The sequence below is a fragment of the Leptonychotes weddellii genome, chromosome 8, assembly GCF_054177405.1.
Source record: "Leptonychotes weddellii isolate Sample4059 chromosome 8, ASM5417740v2, whole genome shotgun sequence".
NCBI classification, from domain to species: Eukaryota; Metazoa; Chordata; class Mammalia; order Carnivora; family Phocidae; genus Leptonychotes; species Leptonychotes weddellii.
Window position 1 is genome coordinate 90,709,873 of NC_138376.1, and position 23,500 is coordinate 90,733,372.

The 23,500-nt window shown below is 38.9% G+C and overlaps 1 protein-coding gene and 1 long non-coding RNA gene across 9 annotated transcripts in view; one reads left to right on the plus strand and one right to left on the minus strand.

Annotated features, from left to right (window-relative positions):
* MCM9 (minichromosome maintenance 9 homologous recombination repair factor) overlaps positions 1-21,869 on the minus strand; it is a 95,200-nt gene extending 73,331 nt beyond the window's left edge. For 3 of the 7 annotated variants that reach the window (XM_081828880.1, XM_081828878.1, XM_081828879.1), the window contains exons 1-7: positions 21,591-21,869; positions 19,004-19,314; positions 15,236-15,552; positions 14,023-14,104; positions 8,486-8,686; positions 3,904-4,029; positions 2,128-2,247 (exon numbers count right to left, since the gene is read on the minus strand). In XM_081828880.1, coding sequence (XP_081685006.1) covers positions 2,128-2,247; positions 3,904-4,029; positions 8,486-8,686; positions 14,023-14,104; positions 15,236-15,552; positions 19,004-19,307 — 1,150 coding nt within the window. In that variant the 5' untranslated portion in view covers positions 19,308-19,314; positions 21,591-21,869. The other 4 variants (XR_014147921.1, XM_081828876.1, XM_081828877.1 and 1 more) reach the window with 4 other exon arrangements.
* Positions 21,870-22,008: 139 nt separating this feature from the next.
* The window catches only part of LOC145723092 (uncharacterized), a 60,069-nt gene continuing 58,577 nt past the window's right edge, over positions 22,009-23,500 (plus strand). The window contains exon 1 of one of the 2 annotated variants that reach the window (XR_014147922.1): positions 22,009-22,156. This is a non-coding gene — a long non-coding RNA (uncharacterized LOC145723092). The remainder of the gene's footprint in view (positions 22,157-23,500) is intronic. The other variant, XR_014147923.1, reaches the window with a different exon arrangement.

The window sequence follows — 23,500 nt, forward strand, 5'->3', positions numbered from 1 at the left end:
AAGTAAAATTTTCCAACAAAGAGCTCAGTGATTAATATAACAAGAACAAGATATGTGCTTGTTAGAAATAAAGCATATATAAGCCAAATTACCAAATAAAGCAATTTACTGCTGAGTTTTTAATTATAATGATTGATTCGTATTGACACCAAGGGTTAGGTTTTTACATCAGTTTGTAAACAGCTAATTTTCACAAAAGGTTGAGACTTAGTTTTTAAGTCATCTCTTACTTAAATTTTTATGCTGCTGTAAGATTTAGAATTCAACTATTAGGCACTAAGAAGCTATAGCATGGGGTTTTATTTTCCCCATTTCGCTTCATTTATAGACACTATCTGAATTACAGCTAAAATGTTTGGAGCAGTTTTCCTCCTTTTTGATCACAGTAAATGGCTCTGTCATGAAAAGATAAACATGAACCAATTACTTATGCCACAGGAGAGAGAAGCAAGTAGGCTAGAGGGAATGAGGTATCAGTTGAGCTAAGAAAACATTCAGGAAATCTGAGGAGCATGCATGCATTTGTTCATTTATAACTTTAGGCTTCCATGTGGTCTTATCGTTTGGTTTTAAGATTTGGGGTTTCTGATTTTACCAAGAAAGTCTATGGCAGCAATTTTCAAAACTTTTTACTGTAATCCCTGATTTAAAAAAAAAAAAGTATGACCCTGCAACACAAGTATTTATGTTAATTTTCATGAAAATGCACCCATATAGTGCATCTTTATTGTGTGCAGTACATTCTGGTATCTTTTATTGTATTTCATTTTTAAAGTGCTGGTTTTGACCCCCTGAACTGACATTTATGACTCTTAGGGGTTGCGATACCCAGTTTGAAGAAAGGCTAGTCTGGCCTTTTGAGTAGATGAGACTTAGCAATAACTTTTCTATCATTCTGAAATTTATATTCCCCATACCTGTCTTTTCTCTTATATTTGGATTATGATCTTGACATTAAAAAAAGAGGGAAAAGTGCTAGTGTAGTCAATCAGCAGCCATTCACTTGAAAACTGTCCAAATATTCTGAAATAACTAGTAGCCCATCAGATGGCCTGGACTCATTTCTTGGCCCTCCATATAATTAACTTAGGAAACATTCCACATAATTACTTGGCAAACACTTCTATTTGTTTGTTACTGGTATCATTTTATACAGAACTCTAGAATACTGGGTCATAAGAATTTTTAAATGCACATAAAGTGTTCTTTATATATTCTTGCCTACTACCCTTCCAGTACGCTGAACCTTGTCTACGCCTCTCCATTCACAAATCCCTTCTCATCCATGCTTAATGTACTATTCAGTGAAATTTCAAAATCTGAGAGCCTCTTAGAATGGGGCTTTCCTTATGTAGGACCATTAATGCAGCATTTGCTGCTTTGTGAGAAGTTTTATAGTGTAAGTTTCTCATAAGAAATTTCAGCACAGGCTTCCCTTAGTAAATAGCAAAGAACATTTGTAAAATGGGTGAAACCAAAGGCCTATTACAGACAGAAGTACAGGAGAAATATTTCCCCAATCAAAACAGTGTAAAATATAAATGGCATCAAGACATGTTTTCTAAAAATTTTCCTAAAGTTACTTTATAATCAAATCCTGACATTCTATCTGCAAAGGCTTTTAAATGTACTTGAAGAATCATCACAATGTATGAATGAAGCTCCACAATGCAATGAAAGTATGCTTTCCACATATTAAGACATATTTTCTACCTAAGAATTTTCAGTAGGAGCTACTGTTGCCATGAGATCTATAAGCACAAAAATGCCTCAAGCTCTACGCCATTGATCTACTTTGGTAAAGTGAGATTTTTTCCCATTTATCTCAACATTGTTTACTAGGTCTTCATAAAATGCCAGATGGTGCATGCTTTTTCCACATTAAATAGGATCTTTCAAAACTAAGATGCAAAAAGATATATGGGATAAGTTTTGGGAAAATAAGTGAAAGTGGAGCTTTTAAAATACTTTCTTAGAGCTACAAAAGCACTACATATTTTCTTCAATTTTTGCTAGTAACTCAAAAATTAGCTTGAAATTTATCCTGTTAGGTACTTTTTCATCAGAAAAACATTGTGCTAGTGTCTGTAGTAAAGTTCAATTAATTGAAATTGTCATGTAAAATACCTGCACTAGTAGATCCAATTCCTGTGGTGAGCACAGAGCGTGGTGTAATCTTTGCTGCATACTTGAGGAATTGAGATTTCCCTGTGCCAGGATCCCCAACCAATAAAAGATGAGATTCACCTAAAATAGTTAATAAAGTTTTAAATTTCTATGAAAAGACCTATGAATAAGTATAATTAATCAGGAAGAAAATGGTCTACTTGGAATGCCAACAGAATTTATATTTTATGTTTTTGCTATATACTTAAGGTCATTGAAGGACAGACTTAACTAGATATCCTCAGAAAAGTTAACTATCATCATAAATAACAATCTTTAAGTGATTTCTGAATGTGATTTAAAATCTAAATTAATAAACTTTGTGTTATTTCCAGATGTTCAGGCATATGTTTAACATTTTAAAAATTTTTGGCTTATAAAGTTTCTGATTTTATTTAATCTATTTTTATTTTATTAAAGATTTTTTTTTTTAAAGATTTTATTTATTTATTTGACAGAGAGAGACACAGTGAGAGAGGGAACACAAGCAGGGAGAGTGGGAGAGGGAGAAGCAAGCTTCCCGCAGAGCAGGGAGCCCGATGCGGGGCTCTATCCCAGGACCCCGGGATCATGACCTGAGCCGAAGGCAGACGCTTAACTGACTCAGCCACCCAGGCGCCCCTTAATCTATTTTTAAATATCAAACTACTTGATTACATCTTTCCATACAAGCCATACAGATATTTTATTCCATTTTTATTCAAGTATTTTTAAGTGTTCAGTGCTTTATAAGTGCTTTATAAGTATCAAATCACTTATGATTGTAATAGTTAAATGACCTTTTCATTTTATGAAAATTTTAGTAATTTAATGAAATATCTACCTTAAAGTACTTATTTTCAAATGTAACAAATGAACATATGAGTATCTTGTGGTATGTATTATCTCACTGATCAATTTATTCAGTAATATTCAAGTATTTCCTAAATACATTAATAGGAAACTCCTACTTAAGCTCAACATTTAGCAGAGTGCCTTGCAATTAATAGGTGATCAAAACATACAATACACATAAACTTTATTATACTTACTATTCTATACCATACCCTATGGTTTTAGAAATCTTATTAACAGTCTTGTTTATAACAATGTCCTTTTAGTCTTTGGTTATTATGACCCTCAGGCAGCCTATATAAGGGCCATAATAAACCTACGCTATGCCAGATTCAGGTCAGTTAAACGTGTTAGCCGCAAAAGAGCTTTCTGCCATTTGAACATAATTATACACTTAGAGTTATCTTCGCTTGAACGTGTGACCTACAGCAGCACCTCATGGCAGATGGCACTTCTGCTTACCTACCAGCAGAAGGGGAATCAGCAGGCAGATGACTGAGAGCAGCAGTCTGAGAAAAACACACTAACAGTCACAGATGGAGAGATGCTGACTTGGAGACCTTAAAAAGCACTATTTCTAATCTTTTCCTCTTGAAGACAGACTGGGGATCCAATGAAAAACATAGTAATCAAAAGGTAAAGGTTTTATTTTGTGTCACCCTTACAGATTGGGGCAAAAATATATGTTCACCAAAAAACTTAATATTTCTTTTAGTCTTTGGAATTCTAGAAATTACTTTTTGATATATAGATGCCGGACTAAGTATTAGGCAACTGTCAGCTTTAAAAGATTATGGTTAGAAAATAAAGCTCGACAAGTCATTTTTATTCAGTAAAGAAAAATTCTAGCTTCTCACCTTGTATGTATTAACATTTCTCAAAAAGTTTTAAGTAGGTACTAACCTCTGACCCGTGTTCCTGTAGCATCAGTCCTTTGAATCCCACCAGCCAGCACCATGGCCACAGCAAGCTTTACTAGATACATCCCAAAAACTTGAGGGCACAAGCTGGCCAATATTTCATTCCTTCCTAGGAAAGGCAGAAAGATCAGATGTTACCGACAGTTTTCAAGAAATCCTATCTGAAATTTCCCTTCTTATCCTAACTTCCTAGAGATATACTCTGTCATCTAAAATGATCAAGAGGACCATTTCTAAATGCCTAAAAGGAAAAAAGGAGTAAATAACTGTTTTGGTCCTAAAACACCTTCTCTTATTAATGCCATATAGAAAAAGTCTGCTTTTTATTCCTTGTTTTTTATTTTTATACCTAAGTTTCCATAAATTTATCATACTTTACAAGGGACAGAAAGGAATCTCCTTTATTCCCTCATTAAGCCAACATTATCCCTTTAAAATACCACTGCACTTTACTCTACTGTCTAAATAAAATGAAGGTGCTCGATCTCAGTAAGTCAGATTGCAGGAGCCAATAATCTGTAAATACAAGAGATACTTGTAGTTCATGGAGCTTCTCCAGAGGTATAAGAGAAGTAAAATAATCTACCCTGTGAGTCAGTTCAGCATTTGCTCTGAACAGTTTGGTAAAGTCTGTTTTATGTAGAATAATGTTACCAGGGTATCAGAGTATTAAAAAAAATCAATATAAACTATAATTCTAGCAATCCAAGCTGGAAGTCTTGGATTCTCCTGATGTGTTGTTGTTTTTTAAGATTTTATTTATTTATTTTAGAGCATGAGCAGGAGGGGTAGAGGGAGAGAGAGAGAGAATCTCAAGCAGACTCTGTGCTGAGCATGGAGCCCAACTTGGGGCTTGATCCCAGGACCCTGAGATCATGACCTGAACCGAAATGAAGAGTCAAGAGGCTTAGCCTGATCTCGTGCCCTTTTTTTTTTTTAAGATTTTTTTTTTTTTTTAAAGATTTTATTTATTTATTTGACAGAGAGACACAGCGAGAGCAGGAACACAAGCAGGGGGAGTGGAAGAGGGAGAAGCAGGCTTCCTGCCGAGCAGGGAGCCCGATGCGGGACTCGATCCCAGGACCCTGGGATCATGGCCTGAGCCGAAGGCAGACACTTAATAACTGAGCCACCCAGGCGCCCCTTAAGATTTTTTTATTTATTTGACGGGGTTGGGGGTGGCACAAGCAGGGGGAGCAGCAGGCAGAGGGGGAGAAGCAGGCTCCGTCCTGAGCAGGGAGCTGGATGCAGGGCTCGATCCCAGGACCCCAGGACCAGGGGATCATGACCTGAGCCGAAGGCAGACGCTTAACCAACTGAGCCACCCAGGCGCCCCAATCATGTGATTTAAATAAGAGAATATCACTGTCTTGAGTTTCTGTTTTCAGAAATGTCAAAACACCAAATCTGAGAATCTGTCTATGCCACATATAAATAAAGTAGGTATTTCATTCGATCACTGGCCTAATTAACCAGCAGGGGCTCTTAGAACCTATGACATCCTAACAAGCCTGTCCTGAGCTTGTCTTAACTTATGTGGAATCCACTACTGTGATGGTACTCTATTTACATGCTGGCAACTGTTGCGTGTTTCAGGACTTCATGTTTGTGCTCATGTTTCAGAGGTAGTTCTTTTGAAGAGGAAAATAATCATGTAAATACTTAGCTGATTATTCCAGTTCCAGAAGCTTTTCTGACAAAGCATTAAGGGAGAGGAAAGGGGCTTCCTCCAGAATTTATGGCCTTATACGCAAAGGCTACTTTTTGTAATGAATCAGAATTGATCCAATGGCAATGTGGGGTGATATGACCTGGGATAGCAGAAATGGTGAAGAAAGAAAACCTTTTAGTAAAATGGGAATTAGAAAAAAGAATTAGTAAATCCTAGAAGGCAGTTCATTAAGTGCCAGAGAGAATCTCTTCCTTTCCTGAGGGAGAAAGCCCAGAGGAAAAAAGATGAAGACGGTTCAGGATCTAAGCAAATAAGACACCATAGCAGGTAGGTAAGTTCTAACCAGACTTACACATACAAAGAAGGAAGGACTAGCCCCAACAGGCAGGTTTCGATGTAGGCAAACTGGCCGGGGAGACTTCCATGCAGCTGTGCTGAATAAAGGTGGACTCATGCCTGATGTGCTTACAGGAAACAATCCCAGTGGTAAAGAGCGCAGGCTCCGGGGCCAGAGGCCTGGATTCACATTCCAGTGCTATTACTTACTACCCGTCTGACCTTGGGCAAGTTTCTTAACCTCTCTGCCTCTATTTTCTTATCTGTAAAATGGAAAGATAATGGTATCTTGTAGAACTATTGAGGATCAAAGGAGTTAATAAGTGTATAGCACACAGAACAGGTATTAAGCTATTATATTACCTGTATTACTTGTGCTTATTTCTGATCTCAAGATTTCCTCACAATGTTTAACACAAAAGATAAAAGGCCAGGTCTGAAGTACAAGAGAAAAATAAAGGGGAAGAACCATTCCCTTAAATTTGTTGTCTAAAGTTACTTGAATCATGACAATAGATGCTCCTACGGCTAGATCATGGAAGAGAATGCATTAGAGTGAATACTCCCCCAACCCTATCTCCCTCCCAGATTTCTGATTCTAGACCATGTTAATAGTGTGTCTATGGCCTATTAGCCTACTCTTGTGGCATGGCCCTCAGTTACCCCAATGAAGAGGACTTCCTACATCTAAGATAACAGTCATCCCAGAATGGGTTCAGATGGCCCAAAAGACCCCATCCCTACATCTGGGGTTTCTATTCAGCATCTAAGCACCAGGGTCAGAGGATCCCAGACATTACTATAGACTGGAATAAAGTCTTCAGCTTCTAGACAGTACCCACAGTATCAGATCTTAATGAAGCAGATCAACCTCCAAGAGTTGAGGAGGAAGTAATCTCTGGCTTTAGACTAGCAAAATGAAGACATCCTTCTGGATGCAGCTCCCCACCTTCACCACCCCTTCCCTTATTTCCCCCAACTAGCACACATACACTTTGAATTGGTACAGTACAGTGTACTGGTACTGTGTACTTGGGAAACTAAAAGCAGAATCCATTCAGACTAAAAAGAAAAATGTTGCCTCATTTTCTTTTTCTTCTTATGTTTCTTACAAGGTCATTATATTTACTTCTTTTTATCCAGTAAATGAGTTGTACACCCATAACCTTCTAATTAAAACAAAGTAGACTCTTTAATTGCCAGCACAAAGCACTTCTCATGGTCTGGTTAGGACACTGTATGATGCCCTTCCTTTACTGTTACAGGAAGAGCTGAGCTGTGGCACTGCAATTAATAAGAAATGACTGTGGTCCAAAGAAGAGTTAACAGATTTTTGTGAGGACCTGACCCTAAGAAACAATTTTAAATACAAAAATTCATTTAAAAATATATATGGTTCTTAAAGGGCTTGCTTAATAAAGCCACAATGTAGAGAACTTTAGTTCCTTCTGTACAGATTAAAGAATGATCAGGAACCACTACATATATGTGCTATATGCAGAAGCAAAAAAATAAAAATTCATCACACAAAATAAAAGCAAACTACCTATAGACAAACAGGAACCTTATTTTGTGAATTGGTATCTGTTCAGTTCATTATTTGATTTTTTTTTTTTTTTAAAGATTTTTGTTTATTTTAGAGAGAGAGAGAGACACCTCATAAGCAGGAGGGGCACAAGGAGAGGGAGAGAGAATCTCAAGCAGACTCCGTGCTGAGCGCAGAGCCCAATGCAGGACTTGATCTCATGACCCTAAGATCACGACCTGCCGAAACCAAGAGTTGGACACTTAAGCGACTGCGCCACCCAGGCACCCCACTTCAGTATTTAAGAATAAAGTAATCAGTATGTATGAGACTTGAGATGAAGTTTATTAGAAATAGTCTATCACTGGCTTCAGTTTATTTTGCTCAGAAGATGCCTCCAAGGAAGAATGAAAACAGACATTTGAAGATTTAACTGGTGTTTTATACCTTCGGAATTTTTAAATAAAAAATACCCTATGAACCCAAAGGCTGTGATGTTTTAGTCTACATATCTTAGTGCCATAGTCAAAAGTTTTTGCTGTGATGACAAAGCTTATTTTTTGTATCTTTTTCTCATCATCTCTTTCATATTGACTGCATATTTAAAAATCTTTAGCTAAAATAGTGTGCAGTTGTCTTTATTATCTAAGGTACATCAGAGAAGAAATAAGGCTTTCATAGGATGAGGTTTCATAGTAGGATGCGTTTTGTCTAGTTAAGGAGGAATTGTATATTTGATTGGTAAAGAAGGGAGAAAACTGGCAGTACAAGAGATGTCTAAAATAATAGAAATGGAAAATTTCTTGTAATCCAGCCTTGATTTTCCACAAAGATCTAAATAGAAAAGACTATATCAGAAAAGGGCTCTTCAAAAGGAAACTGCGGCTAGAAGTACTGACGGATGCTACCACTTTTTGAATTCAGCCACTGAGTTTTGCAGCAGGTAAGGCTCCTCCTAATCACAGACCTCATATTTAACTACTTAATGAAATGCCATTAATAAGTATCAGCTTTATACCCTTAATCACAAACCTGCAAAGGGATCACTCTTATAGGACTCCCAAAAATCTTCAAATTCCTTTTGGACCTCCTCATCCATGATGATCCCTGCAGACTGCTCATTATTTACTTGGACATAATTGGCTTTCAGGACTATCTCCACTTCACAGCGCACATCTTGCTGAAAAGGCTTCCACCGTTGCATTACAACTCCGTAAATAGTGAGGTCATCACCTAGAAGAGAGCACACCGCTTGCTGGGCACAGACTTGCATGACACAGATCCAGAAACAAGAAACCACTCTCCCACCAGGTTTAGAATGGTAAACACTCATCCAGAAAACAATCTGGAGGCCAAGGAACGCCACAGGTTTCCTACTTTTCCTTTCTTCTGGCTCTTTGTTTGTTTTACAAGCGCTTGTATCTTTAGCTAAAAGCTAAAGTCAGCGTTTTTATTTTTCTTTATCTGCCACATGATGATCACACCAAATTATTACCCTTCACTGGAAAAATAGCTTACCAGGTGATTTATTCATTGTTATTATATGGGGTGAAATGTTCATCCTCTCATAATTCCTAACCATACAGTTCTCATTTAAAGAACAGGTGGGAACCACAGCTGGAAGGTTAAGCTATAATCAATTTGGTGTCAGGAAAGGAGACGATCTTGTGATAACTAACACTAGTTTTAGTTTCTTATATATTAATTTTTATGTATCACCTTTATTGCTATTTTACTTACTGCCTTAAAAAAACAGATGAATGAATTAAGAAATAAGTAAATACTGTTTTACTTCAAAGCCCTTTTCCATAAACTATGAAAGCACAAGATAAATCCTGCTTGTTCCTTCTTGGTTGGTTCCTTTCCACCTGAAGAAACTTTCCTATTCCTGGTGATCAGAGTATTAAACTTTTACAGGTTTTCCTAAGAGGCCTTGGGTCACTCATGGGCACATCCTCCAAACACTGACATTCTGTGCTTATTATTACATACAATTCATGCATCAATTAACAGGTATATATGAATGAATGGTTGGCATCCAGTATTTGGTATGAGAGAAAAGGGGGACAGAAGAAGAAAAGATGAGCCTAGTCCTCAAAATCTTATTGAATATAAGATGTTGGACATACCCCAAATCCAATCTGGTATTTATAATTTGTGCAACAAATAGTGTCTCTGAACTAACTGGCAAGTGTTCATTTCCAAGCCTGTGTCAAATATATGGTATTTGCTGATGCAAAAGCCTTTAACTCTCTAAATTTCAATGCGTAATGTGTAATCTGTGGAGCTTTTGATTTTCTGAAGAAAGTGTTCTGTAAATGCTAAACGAATGGAACTGGTGATAGCAATTACACGATAGAGAGCATATTTCTAGCCAAAGGCAACTTCATAATAAATGGTGACAAACACATTCAATGGGTGCTTTGCATGTGTTTTCAAGATCTTTTGAAGCCACTGCTTGGATAGTTTTCAAACAGAATCAAGAATAATGATCATTTACTATATTGTCTGCCCCCAGTTTTTAGATGAAAATAACTGGGGTAACTATATGAGCACTTGGAACAGTCCTTTACTTTCATTTTAATGGATTATACTTAGGTTGTTTCTAAATTAGTCGAATAAGAAACTTAACTTTTAGATACAGCACCCACAAATAATCGGACTTCAATAAGCAGTGAAAATGTGGAAAATGTAGTGTCCTGAAGAATGGCCAAAAGCCTGATTTTGTCAGATTTGGGTTCAAATCCCAGCTCCACCACTCACTGGTTATGTTCTTGGGCAAATTACCTAACTTTGCTGAGCCTACGTTTTGACCTACAAAATGGGAATAGTTACATTTATGTCACAGGACCACAGTGAAAATTAACTCAGAAAATGTTTATAAATTACTTCATACAATATCTAGAATATAATATGTGCTCAACAGCTAAGTATCAGCTATTATACTAAGCCTTGTTATTACACTTAAACTTTCCTGTAGTAAAAGTTATAAACAACATTATTTGCAGGGAACTACAATTCCTACTTTTATATAATCCTCTCTCTTTGTGCCGCTCTGTCTTCTGCAGCCTATTTACCACTGCAGCCACCCCCAGGCGGACCCATTTCTGATGTGCTGCAATGGCAGTTATCAGGACACAACCTCCAACTTTATTACTCTGCATGTGTCAGATTGGGGTTCCCAACCAGACTGTAAATTCCTGAAGGTCAAGGATTATGCCATTTATCTTTTGATTCCCGCAGAGGTTTGTAGCTATGGATAAATGAAAAAAAAACGCTGTTGACGGACTGTTTCCATCCATTATTATTAGTGACATGTAAAAGAAAAATAGCTTTAGATTTTTTTCAGTGCAGAAAGAATTCAGTTTAGATGGACTGCATGAAAACATCTTATTTTCTATCAAAAGTTCATGTTTGGTATTCAGGCCAAGCTTTCATGTTCAGGCTAAGCTTACATAAGCACTACTTTGCTAATCCAGATATTACAGGTTTTGGTTAAAGTCTAGAGTCCTGTATGAAAAAAGTACTTTGACACAGCCTGGTCCATTTATCAGGCAATCCATGATCAAAGTTGTTATTTCCATGGAGTACTCTTTAGACAACTATAAACTGTTAATATATTTGACATAAATTTCAAACTATAGGTTGGTGATTCTTGGGTGGATGGGGGCAGTTTCTTGACAAATTACTCTTGACTCTAGATACTGAACTCTTATTTCCATAGTTATTTGCCTCATTGTTTTAATGAAATGGCAGCTCAGGAAATATTTTATAAATGAGGCATTTGGAGAAATCTATGATTAAAAAAGGAGAGAAACAATGGAATTTGGAGAAATGAAGCACTTTTGATCTGTCTGGTATGGGAGAACAGGGATGTAGAATAAGAGGTCAGATATACCTGTTTCTGCCAGGGGACACATTTGTGCTATGAGTTTCCTATACAGACTAAGGGTGAGTGAGATTAAGGTTTGAGTGAGAACAGGAAATACTTAAAGTAGGGAATGTTGAGGTGAATTAAGAACAACTGTTGACACCCAGCTCAAGTTTACCAACCATTTCCATTTTCTGACCCACCTTCAACGTAACTTATATGTTAAAAAGCAAATGGAAATTCCTAGGCAAACAGTAAAAGCAACAGTTTTAAAGTTATTTGGAATAAGAAGAGGAAAGAGAAAGAATAAGCTCTCATACCTTCTCCACAGACAAAGGTCTGGTCAAGGCCTGGGGATGTGTATAGGGAGCAGAAGATGCCGGCTTTAGGGGCAGGATGCCATCTGCCTTTACTAGGGCTGGAAACAGTAGCCTCAGAGACGCTGACAAAAGTTTCGCAGTTTTTAGGATAACTTTTTTAGGGATTGAAATTCTGTAAATCCAAAAGACTTTTTAAACTCCATTCTAGAGTCTTTAGTACCTGTCAGTTCTGGTAAAAGTTTCTGATTAAAACTTTGAGATTAAGAGTGCCTGGGTGGCTCAGTTGTTAAGCATCTGCCTTCGGCTCAGGTCATGATCCCGGGGGCCTGGGATCAAGCCCCACAACGGGATCCCTGCTCGGCGGGAGGCCTGCTTCTCCCTCTCCCACTCCCCCTGCTTGTGTTCGCTGTCTCGCTGGGTCTCGCTCTGTCAAATAAATAAATAAAATCTTAAAAAAAAAACACAAAACTTTCAGATTATCCTTTCGAAGGCAGTCCACTTGGTGTCTGAGATCTTTACCTTTAGCTGACCAGTGCCATGTCAATTTTACAGCCCTAGCTTCTACCAACAACTGAAAAAAGCTCCCTTTATTCTCTTATTCTTTCTTTTTGCATTACATATGTAAAATAATACCACCACATGTTTTAAAAACATGCCAGATTTTATTAAGAATATCTCATGATATTTAAATGTGGTTACTGCAGAAGAGAGAATAGCATTTACTCTCTTGAGCAACACTATTGATTTATAAAACCTCCTAACATCTTATTTTTTCCAATAAAACTCTTCCCTACCATATTCTTTATAAAAACAATAATTTTAAAATTCAATGTAGAACACTTCCATTCTATACATGAGGGCCGATATTAATCCTTGCCCTTCCACAAATACTTTTTTTTTTTTTTTTAAGATTTCATTTATTTATTTTAGAGAAAGAGAGAGCACAAGCAGAGTGGGTAGGGTGAGGGAGATATCTTCGGCAGACTCTGCCCTGAGCACAGAGCCTAATGCGGTGCTCAATCTCACGACCCTGAGATCATGACCTGAGCTGAAACCAAGAGTCAGATGCTCAACCAACTGAGCCACCCAGGTGTCCCTTTCCACAAACACTTTAAATTTGATTCTTCCCAGCCTCCCCAGCGAGAATAGGAGGGGCAAGATGAGTTGAGTTAGGGCAAAAGAGAGCTTATGAGTGGTCTGATTAGCCTCAAGATCAAAATATAACCAAGATGACATTGCAACAACCCCTTCTGGAGCCCTCAGATTTCCAGAACAGCTCTGAGGCTCAGAGTCTTTGATTGCCGAACACTGTAGATCATCCAGACCAACTGCCATCCTGAGACCTGAGTCACTAACAAGATGCTGTACACCCTATGCTTGATTGTCTCTGAGAAAAGAAACTCACCATCATCTGAGTCCCAGGGTGAACATCTTATATTATTAGATATTGAGTCAAATATCTACCTTCCTGGAGCTTCAGCCTACTGAAACCCAATAGTATCTTCTGGAACTATAATTCCATTTCTGTAGGACAACCTTCCAATTAATGAAAAGTTGGCTGTCATGTCCATCCTGTGGCTTCTCTATGCTAAACACCCACAGTTCTTTTCAGTATGGTTTTGAGTTCCTTCCCAATTCGGGCAATTGGCCAATAGAAACACTGAGATCCCTCAGAGGACAAAATCAATGTGACTCCAGCACAGAGGAGAGAGGAACAATCACCTCCTTTCTTCTGGATAGCAATAAGAGTACAGTAGCATCTAACAGTCATACTGTCTGATGCATTTTATTTAACTGAATGCTAAATCTGCTACAATTTTTTTTTTTTTTTAAAGATTTTATTTATTTATTTGAGAGAGAGAATGAGAGACAGAGAGCACGAGCGGGAAGAGGGTCAGAGGGAGAAGCAGACCCCCCGCTGAGCAGGGAGCCCGATGCGGAACTCGATCCCGGGACTCCAGGATCATGACCTGAGCCGAAGGCAGTCGCTCAACCAACTGAGCCACCCAGGCGCCCCTCAATCTGCTACAATTTTTAAAGTTGCTGCTGTCAAGCAAGGATATACTGAAGAGACAACTGGACGAAAAAGTCAATGGATCTGGGTTTATGTTCTAGTTCTGCCACTTAACTCTCCATGTGACCTTGGGCAAGTTGGGTTCTTCATTTATAAAACAAGTGGCTGGACTGGACTGCTAAGCTGTAGCCCAGCTGCTTTCCTGTTATGTATCACCTCCCACCTCCATGCCAGTTTCTATTCTCAAGGTGAACAATTAAGCCTTCACACTCACTTCCCAGTGTTCTTGGGAAAATAAAAAGTGGCTTTTTCCTAATCAGTACTTTAGGACATCTTATATAAGCTAGCAAAAGTTGTTTCTCACCAGATTTGCAACTGTCTACTAAGTCATCTTCCAGGATAACCTTCATAGATCGTGGAATACTTCCAACAGATAGCCTCTGCACCTAGCAAGGAAAAGCAGACACATACTGAGTATGCTTAAATACATGCTAAGTATTCAGAAGCCTAGCAGTTCTTGAAATTACTGTTTCTATTTCCCTGGTATTATCATACAATTTAATTATGATGGGGATTTATAGAATTTTCTTGAAAATTGTGCCTACTACCCATTTACAAACTCACTAAAACCAGAGTAAAATAAAAACACCATTATGGAAAATAGCTCCAAATATAATCTACCCTGTGGATGGTCAAAAGAAACATACACTCCAATTATTAAACACAGTAACAAAGTTACTTACCTAGTTCTTTCCTGATCTCTAGTCCTAAGACCTGGGACAAATCACTGTTCCTTTAATTATTCCTTAGTGACAGAACCCTGGTTTTATTCCACGTGGACATGTACCCAGTAAAAAGACTGTATTTCCCAGCTCCCCTGCACCTGGGCATGGTCATATGACTAAGCTCTGGCCAATGAAATACAAGTAGATATGCTGTGAGAGACTTCAAGGAAGACTGACTCGAATGGGGAGTTGGGGTTAGACAGCTGATGCTGTTGTCTGTCCCTCCCTTTCCCTCCTCCCTGACTAGCATACACCAGTGACAGAGCTGTAACTACCATCCTGGACTAAGAATAGAGGCCATGTGTTAAAAATGGTATAGAAAGACAGGAGTTTGAGTCCTCAACACTGAATATGCCTTTGTGTTTCAGTGGCAAGTAAAGGAAAACCTGGCACACTCTGACATGTTAAAGAGTGTCTATGTATGCCTTATTGGACACAGAAAATAAAATCGGGCCTAACCCCCAAATCCTGACCACTCCAATGTTTAACAATCACTTAAACCCATTTAATTTTCTCCTATCCCTTAAATACAGCTTGTTTGAACTTCTTAAATATTTCCTTAATTTTAACATAATTATTGTCATTCCACAACCCTTCTGCCAATGCTCTCTATACAGAGATGATTACTGCATGTCTCTAAAGACTGTATTCTGATACATGTGCAACTATACTGTGGGATGACACAAGTTCCATTTGTAGTCCTGTACGCGTTCCCGAGTCCTGGTAATTTGCCCACAGCTGAAAAAAACCTTCTTCAGAGTTGTTATTTTTCTCATTTCTTTGATCATTTACCTGTTCCTGAATTTTGATTTCCTGGTAATCTCTACACCTAGTTGGAGATGAAGACAAGCCTGAGAGGCAAGTGAATTTTGAAGAATCACAGCTCTCCAAGCTGGGACAGGAGGATGGCCGGCAGAAGGTATAATACTGCTCAAAGTCAGCCTTGACCACAAATACATGTTTGCATTTGTTACACATGTACTCTCGCTCAAACTCCAGGATCTTCACCAGGCTTGTTCGAATTACTGTCCCAGTGACAGATAAAAAGTGTCCCACATCCTTGGTTTTAGGGATGTGCTCCCTCACCAGCTCAGGACAAACAGGTAAACCTGATGGAGAGAAACAACAAAAACCACATCAACTTATATCTTGGGATTTGACTCCATGGAATATATTCTTCTCATATTTCCTAGGGAAGAAGGTATTTGAGTTTGCCTAAAATTTGAGTTTCACTTAAGAAAAAAAATCAGACCAACTCAATATAGAAAATAGACAAGGATTATTTTAAATAACAATGATCAGTGTACTCCTTCTAAAAGTATATATCCAGGGGCGCCTGGGTGGCTCAGTCGGTTAAGCATTTGCCTTCAGCTCATGTCATGATCCCAGGGTCCTGGAATCGAGCCCTGCCATCAGGCTCTCTGCTCAGCGGGGAGTCTGCTTCTCCCTCTCCCTCTGTGCTCTCTCTCAAATAAAATCGTTAAAAAAAATAAAAGTATATATCCAGATGACATAATAACCAGGATTAAAAAAAAGGACTGATTTTCATAAGAGGGCTAGCACAGTAGACTCTAAATACAGTATGTAATTGTAACCTCATTCAACAAAAAACATACTGCCACAGGCAAAACATAAAATCAACTGATGACTGAGTAAACCACAAAGCTGAGTGATAAAGGGAGGGTAGCATAATGACCAGAGCCCCACCGTGCTAGAAGGCTATTGCTTTTTTTAGTTAGGTTCAGAATTTATTAATACATAAATCTGACTGTTTCCAAGCCTTGAATTACCTAGAGGTTTACCCACAGCGGCACCATTTTATCCCTTAAAAAACTTGTGTTTTTCACCATTAATAAACAGGCAACTTTTTAAAAGGTACAAAATGCCAAAGAAAATACTTTTTTTTAAAGATTTTATTTATTTATTTGACAAAGAGAGAGAGAGAGAGAGAGAGACTGTGCGCCCAAGCAGGGGGAGTGGCAGGCAGAGGGAGAGGGAGAAGCAGGCTCCCTGCTGAGCAGAGAGCCCCAGTGCAGGCTCAATCCCAGGATCCTGGGATCATGATCTAAGCTAAAGGCAGACTCTTAACTGCCTGAGCCACTCAGGCGCCCCTGTGATTTTTAAATAAGCTTAAAATATAAAGATAAAGGCAACATAATGTTAAGCAAAACTGACCATATACAATCAAAATCTTAATACTAAAAAAGACACTAAGAGACAGTGTTTTGATAGAAATGTCAATTTATTTTCATCTTTCTGTCTTACTATACATTTACTAAGTATGTTCTTCAACTATACTAGTGAAGGGGTGGTGGTGGTGGTGTGTGGTGTACATCAGGCACTAAGCCACGATTAGTGCTGAACACAAAAACCTTTATCATTCCCTGATTCATTCAATGATCAAGAACAAAAAGAAATTTTGGAAATAGATTCTGAGCTGTCCATATCTACGTCTATGCTAGAGATATGTCCATATCAATTACTTCAGGCCCCTGGTTTTCAGCATGTAATTCCTGGAAAAGCAGCATCAGCATCACCTAGGATCTGTTAGAAATGCAAATTCTTGGGCCTCATGCCAGTCCTTCTCAATTAGAAACTCTGTGGGTGGGGCCTAACAATCAGTGTTTTAACAAGGCCTACAGTTGATTCTGATCGACATTAATGTTTGAGAACCACTAGTTTAAGTAACACATGAATGCTATTTTTTCCTTCTCATTTAGTTTGATGCTATCTGTGTATTAGAACACCTTTCATCAAAACCACTGGAAATAGCAAGTAAACTTTAGGTTAATAAAAATCCCAGAAGACAAAGAGCAACATATATCCTGGAAAGATAAACCAGAAAATGTCTTAGGTTCCTAAGAAGACTGAAACACAGAGGCAACCTGTTTTTATAATTGAATGCCTTGCCTGGAGTCCAAGATGAAGCTGCAATACACCTAAAACCAGACTATTTCCATCCCCACCTTACCTTCTCTTCTTGTAATCTCCAGTGAATCTGCTAGAATTCATTCCCTGTTCTGTGGGCTAATATATCTTGCACCTACCTTGAGTGAGGCATGCATCACGTAACATAAAAGCTGCCACTAAGCTCCATAAACAATTATGTTTAACATGCACATAGGCATGTATCTTTGAGCATACGTACACCGTTTGGTAAATATTTGACTATACAGCTATATCCCCTACAGCCATGAGCTTATTTAGATGAGGGACTATACCATATTATTTTGGTTTCTCAAGAGACTAGCAAATGCCTACGCTTAATGCATTTGTAGAATAAATGCACTATGGTAGTAACATAATTTGCAATTTTTTTTTTCAGAGAATTAGAAAAAAAAAATAGGCTAAATTTACCTGAAACCAATAGGGTCACCTAGGCAGACAAAATTTTGGTATTTAAACTAAGCATGGAAAAATATCTAAATATAAGGACAGCCTAAAACCATTCCTAGATACCATTTCAGTAACATTAACTAAAGTCCCTTTTAACAATCTTTTTGCAACATTATTATAAGGAAACATTTGTTCTTGATCCTACCAAGAGATTATCTAGTGTCCTGATCTTAAAGATTTGTAATATTCATAATTTTATTCTAGATAAAATACTATTTTTTCAATTAAATCAAATATATGGTCTTTTGGCAGGGGGATCTTAATTTGTCTCCAAAAAGTTCTACTATACTGACTCATCTTTTTGGAATCATAGCAAGCATTTTTGATTATAAATCCCCACCTTTCTGAAATGTACTATAAAGTATTTATTTCTAAACAAAATGGTACATGTGTTCTCCAACTTAATCTGCAGTAATTCAAAGATACAGCTTTGCCACAAGCTGATTGCTCCACTGCAGCATCTTAAAAAAAAATTTTTTTTTAAAGATTTTATTTATTTGAGAGAGAGAGAGAGAGAAAGAGAACACAAGCGGGGGAGAGGGAGAAGCAGGCTCCCTGCTGAGCAAGGAGCCTGATGCAGGGTTTGATCCCAACACCCTGGAATCATGACCTGAGCCAAAGGCAGACGCTTAACCAACTGAGCCACCCAGTGCCCTGCATCTTAAAAATTAAGATACTTAATCTGTCATTCATTCGACAAAAACTGAGTGCCTATTAGGTGGCCAGCATAATGCTAAACTTGAGATATAAAAATAATAAATTTCCTAAAATAGTTCTGAAGATCACAGGGTGGAAGGTACCACTTTTCTAATTCTTGATATTATCAATTCTTTTGTTAGTAGTCACAAAAGCTCATTAAGGCTGCTTTGAATTATAATTTTATACACACATATCCATGTGTGTGTATGTGCACACTAATATACTGTTGTCTCCATACATTCTCCTTCCCCTCGGTTGGCATGGCTAGTACCCCAGCCTTCCAAATGTCCAGAGGAAACAGTATAAAATTACTATTCTGCTTTAAAAGTGACTATCAACTACACAATAAATATATTTTTAAGTATAAATATCAATTATTTCTTAGTGCTCTGAGTTCAATATGTGTTAGAATTTTTCAAAATGTTCCTAGAGAATAAGTGGCAGTAAAATCCTTAAGTGATTCACCTGATATCCTGGCATGAAGATTCTGCTTCATAGAAGCACCCTCAGGTTGAGAAAGGGATTGGAGAATTGTCAAGGCTGATCTTCGCAGAGCGCTATCAAAAACTGTTAGTACTTCACTTGGAAATGCGTTGAAATATTCCCCAATTTCCATGTTAGTCTCAAAAAGGGTCATGGCATTAACCACAACTGGGTAATGAGCATCTTCGTCACTTTCCTCCAAGATTAGAAGAATATCATTCTTATGGTATTCCGAAACATAGGATTCGAACACTTGACCAACCAGTGTAACTTGATCACTGTTCATCTTGAATCTAGGTGATTAAAGAAAAAGACCATATTATACCTTTGATATTGCGACTTAGACACAAGTTAACAAACAAACAAAAAACTGGTTGTAAATTGTTATGGGCCGCACTATCAACTCAAAATATTATCCAAATTAAAATCTTAATAAGATCTGAATTACCTGTTATAGTCACTTAGTAAATTTATTTTTTAAGAAAGTGAAGCTAAACCAAAGCCCAAGAATTCTGTTTGTACTGATCAGTGAAATCCAAAATGGTCCAATGGCTTTCCCGTAGCTTTTGCCAAAACTTCCTCCTCATTAATCCTATGATGCACTATGAAAAAGGCCCTTCCCTTTTCTTTAACCACATTCCATATGCACGTATGCTCTCAGGTATAAAATCTTAAACAGCAGTCTTTTGGCTGAAGTTCTTTGCATGTGCTCCGGTTCTAGGTTTTATCCATACAAAGAACATACCCTCCTTTCTCTCTTTCACTCTCTCTCATTACACACACATATTCATGGGCTTTCTGCTACATAAATGCAACATACATGGATAGCCAGTTCTGACTTGAATAGTTAACAGATTTGCTTCAGAAATTTACATTTTGAGGTGAATTTGCTTCTCATTTTCTCTTTCTAACCTAGGAAACCTATTGGCTTCAGCAAAAACAGCTGTCAATAGTGTAAAGAAACTAGATAATTAAGCTGAGGAAAGGAAAATTGGTCTTTAAATGATAAATAACTAGGATTGAAAATAAATATACTATATTACATTACTTCACCTATCTTATTCCCCTGGCAATATATTTTTTAATTTGTATCTGCAGATTAAAAGAGCCTACCCCCATTCTATTTTCATGTATACAGACAGATATCTATCATACTCATTCACTATGTTGGGAAATAAAAAGCATAATAAAAGATCCTCAATGCCTCAGAGAACCAAGGGACAGATCAAAATGAAACGGTGCACTAGTAGTGGTAAAAATGCAGTAAGAATGGGAGTACAAAGGAAAAAAGGATTAAATTTAAATGGAGTGACAATCCTAGACATGGCAATGGGCAGTTCCAAATAAACTGTTGAAATCGATCATCTAAGAAACCCTTATTTGGTTTGGTAACAGAGAACTGGAGGACAAATGTGCTTTAATTTGACATTTCATTCACCCACAATTTATTGTATTAGGTTCAACAAATAGATGATAAAAGATGACTTATGAAGTTCACATTTCAGCATCCTAACTATGCGTTACACAGGCTATTTATTAGCAATATTTTGCCTTTTCAGGGAACCTACTATTCTAGAAGGTGTGAAAGGAGTACAGGGGGTATGTGTCATAGGCCAAGAAGTCTCACAACTACAGGATACAAGTGTGAGACTGACAGATGGGTATGTGTATATCTAGGAGAATGAGTGAGAGCAAATTATGGCCATTATATTGATAAGTAATTTGTTTTGATTAGGTAATATAAATTCAGCCAAGTGTAAAGAGTTGCTACAAATTAATCTCTAAGATTCTATAAATACGTATTAAATTTGGAGCCACAAGTTTAACAATATAAAAGCTCCACATAGGGCAGAAAGGGGGTAGCTGCAGAATTCATGGTTCAAACTAAAGTCAGATTAAATTCTGCCTAGTCTTTTTTGAAATGGCATCTTTAAAAAAAAAACAGCATCCCCTTTCAAAATCTGTGCAAAACTGTTCAACTGTTTCTAAGCAGTTTGTTACCCCTATAAACATGCCCACCCTTATTGTTCTACAACTTTCAAGTTCCCTTTCCTTTTCTTTAGAGTGAAGTCAAAATACAACGATGTGCTACTTCATCCTTTGGACCACGTGAAGCGCCCACGAGAGCCAGGAGGGCTAATAAGGGGCGACTTCCAGCTGGACCACCCGGAATTCCCGCCCGCCCAGCGGCCACGCCACACCCACCGGGAGCCACGCCCCCTCGTCGGTCCCCGCGGCGCCGCGTCCTAAGACCCACCCCTCTCGCCGACTGCCCGCGTCTTCCAGGCACCTCCTCCCCGTCCGCCCCGCGGGCGCTCGGCAAACGAGGAGTCGGGTTGTACTCAGGGGGCTGCTTATCACACTTCCGTCTCTGGACGCAGCCCCTGCCCTACGATACCTCAGCAAGACTCTGACACTACCCGGGCTCGGCAACCGGGCAGCTCGGCCGCCCGACCAACCCCGGAGTTGAATAGTTTGGGAACTAACCAGATGTGGGCGAGACTTAGGACGAACTGGGGGAGAAAAAAAAAAATAGTAACGGTGAAACGAGGCTGCGGCTGTCACTTACTGGCGGATACGCAGTGTCAGAAGTCATCGGGGACACGCTGCTCCCGAGGCCAAGGGGCGCGGAGAGCTCGGGCCTGGCTGCGGGGGCTCGAGGAGGCCGCTGGGGGCGGGGCGGGGCGCGTGCGCCGGCCGCTCGAGGCGTCGCCGGCCGCGGGGGCGCGCAGGCTCCGACGGATCCGCCTCGCGCCTGGGCGAAATAGGCGCTGCGCCGGCTCCTCGGCCGGGCCCGCGCACCCGACGGACGCCGAGCCGCGCACCACTTCAACTTCGCCGTTCAGGTGGCTCTTCCGGGTGGAGAAGCGGGCGGGCGCGCGCCCCGCCTGGTGCCGCGGGACGCGAGAAGGTGGGGCGGGGAGGGGTGGGAGGGGCTAGGAGGGCCGGGGCAGGCCCCGAGGAGTTCCAGGGCGGGGCCAGGCTGAGCCTCCCGCCCCAGGTGGAAGCAGAAGAGCGGGGGTTGTGCGGTGGCTTGAGTGGCCCGTGTGGTTCGCGCTTTTGGTCTAAGAACTCTGGCAAGCACAAAATCGCGAAGATTTTCTGCTGTTTTCTTCTATACGTTTTAGGATGAAGGTACAGCATTCCCATATAACCCTCCCCTTCATATACCATATTCCCCGCGCACCCACAACCTACACCATTGTCAACATATTCTCACCAGATGGTGCATTTGTTAAAATCAGTGAGCATACATTGAAACATCGCCATCACCCAAAGTACATTGTTTACAGTCTTGTTCGCTCTTGGTGTCGTACATTCTATGGGTTTTAACAGATGTAGTATAATAACATGTATCCACTGTCGTCGTATATACAGAATAGTTTCACTGCTCTGAAAGTCTGCTCTCTTCATCCCTCCCTCCCAGCTAATCTGTAGCAGCAACTAATCTTTTTACTGTTTCCATAGTTTTTCCTTTTCCAGGATGTCATATATAATTGACTTCAATAACACAGGTTTGAACTGTATGGGTCCACTTATACATGGGTTTTTTTTACAGTACTGTAAATGTATTTTCTTTTCCTTATGATTTTTTTTTTAAGATTTATTTAAGTAATCTCTATACCCCACATGGGGCTCGAACTCATGACCCTGAAGTCAAGCATGACACACTCTGCTGACTGAGCCAGCCAGGTGTCCCTCCTTATGATTTTTTAAATTACACTTTCTTTTCTCTAGCTCACTTTACTGTAATAATACAGTATATAATATGTATACAAAATATGTATTAATCAATTGTTTATGTTATCGGTAAGGCTTCTTGTCAACAGGCCATTAGTAGTTAACTTTCTGAAGGAGTCAAAAGTTACATGTGGATTTTTAATGTGTGAGGGGGTCAACCCCAACCCGTGTTGTTCAAGGGTCACTTGTAGTTGAAATCATACAGTATGTAGCTTTTTCAGGTTGTCTTCTTTCACTAGTAATATATATTTAAGTTTCCTCCATGTCTTTTCATGGCTTGATAGCTCACTTCTTTTTGGTGCTGCATAATAATCCATTATCTGGATATACCACACTTTATTTGTCCACTTACCTACTGAAGGATATCTTGGTTGCTTCCAAGTTTTACCAGTTATGAATAAAGCCAGTATATTTATCCATGTACAGGTTTTTGTGTGGGTATAAGTTTTCAGCTCCTTTGGTTAAATACCAAGGATCATAATTGCTTCTTGAATGAATTATATGGTAAGGGTATGTTTAGTTTTGTAAGGAAACCACCAAAATGTCTTCCAAAGAGATCATACAACTTTGCATTCCTGACAGCAATGAATGAGAGTTCTTGTTGCTCCACGTCCCCTCCAGCATTTGATGTTGTCAGTATTTTGGATTTTGGCCACTCTAACAGGTCTGTAGTGATACCTCATTGTTATGTTAATTTGCAGTTCCCTGATAACCTGTGATGGTGAACATCTTTTCATA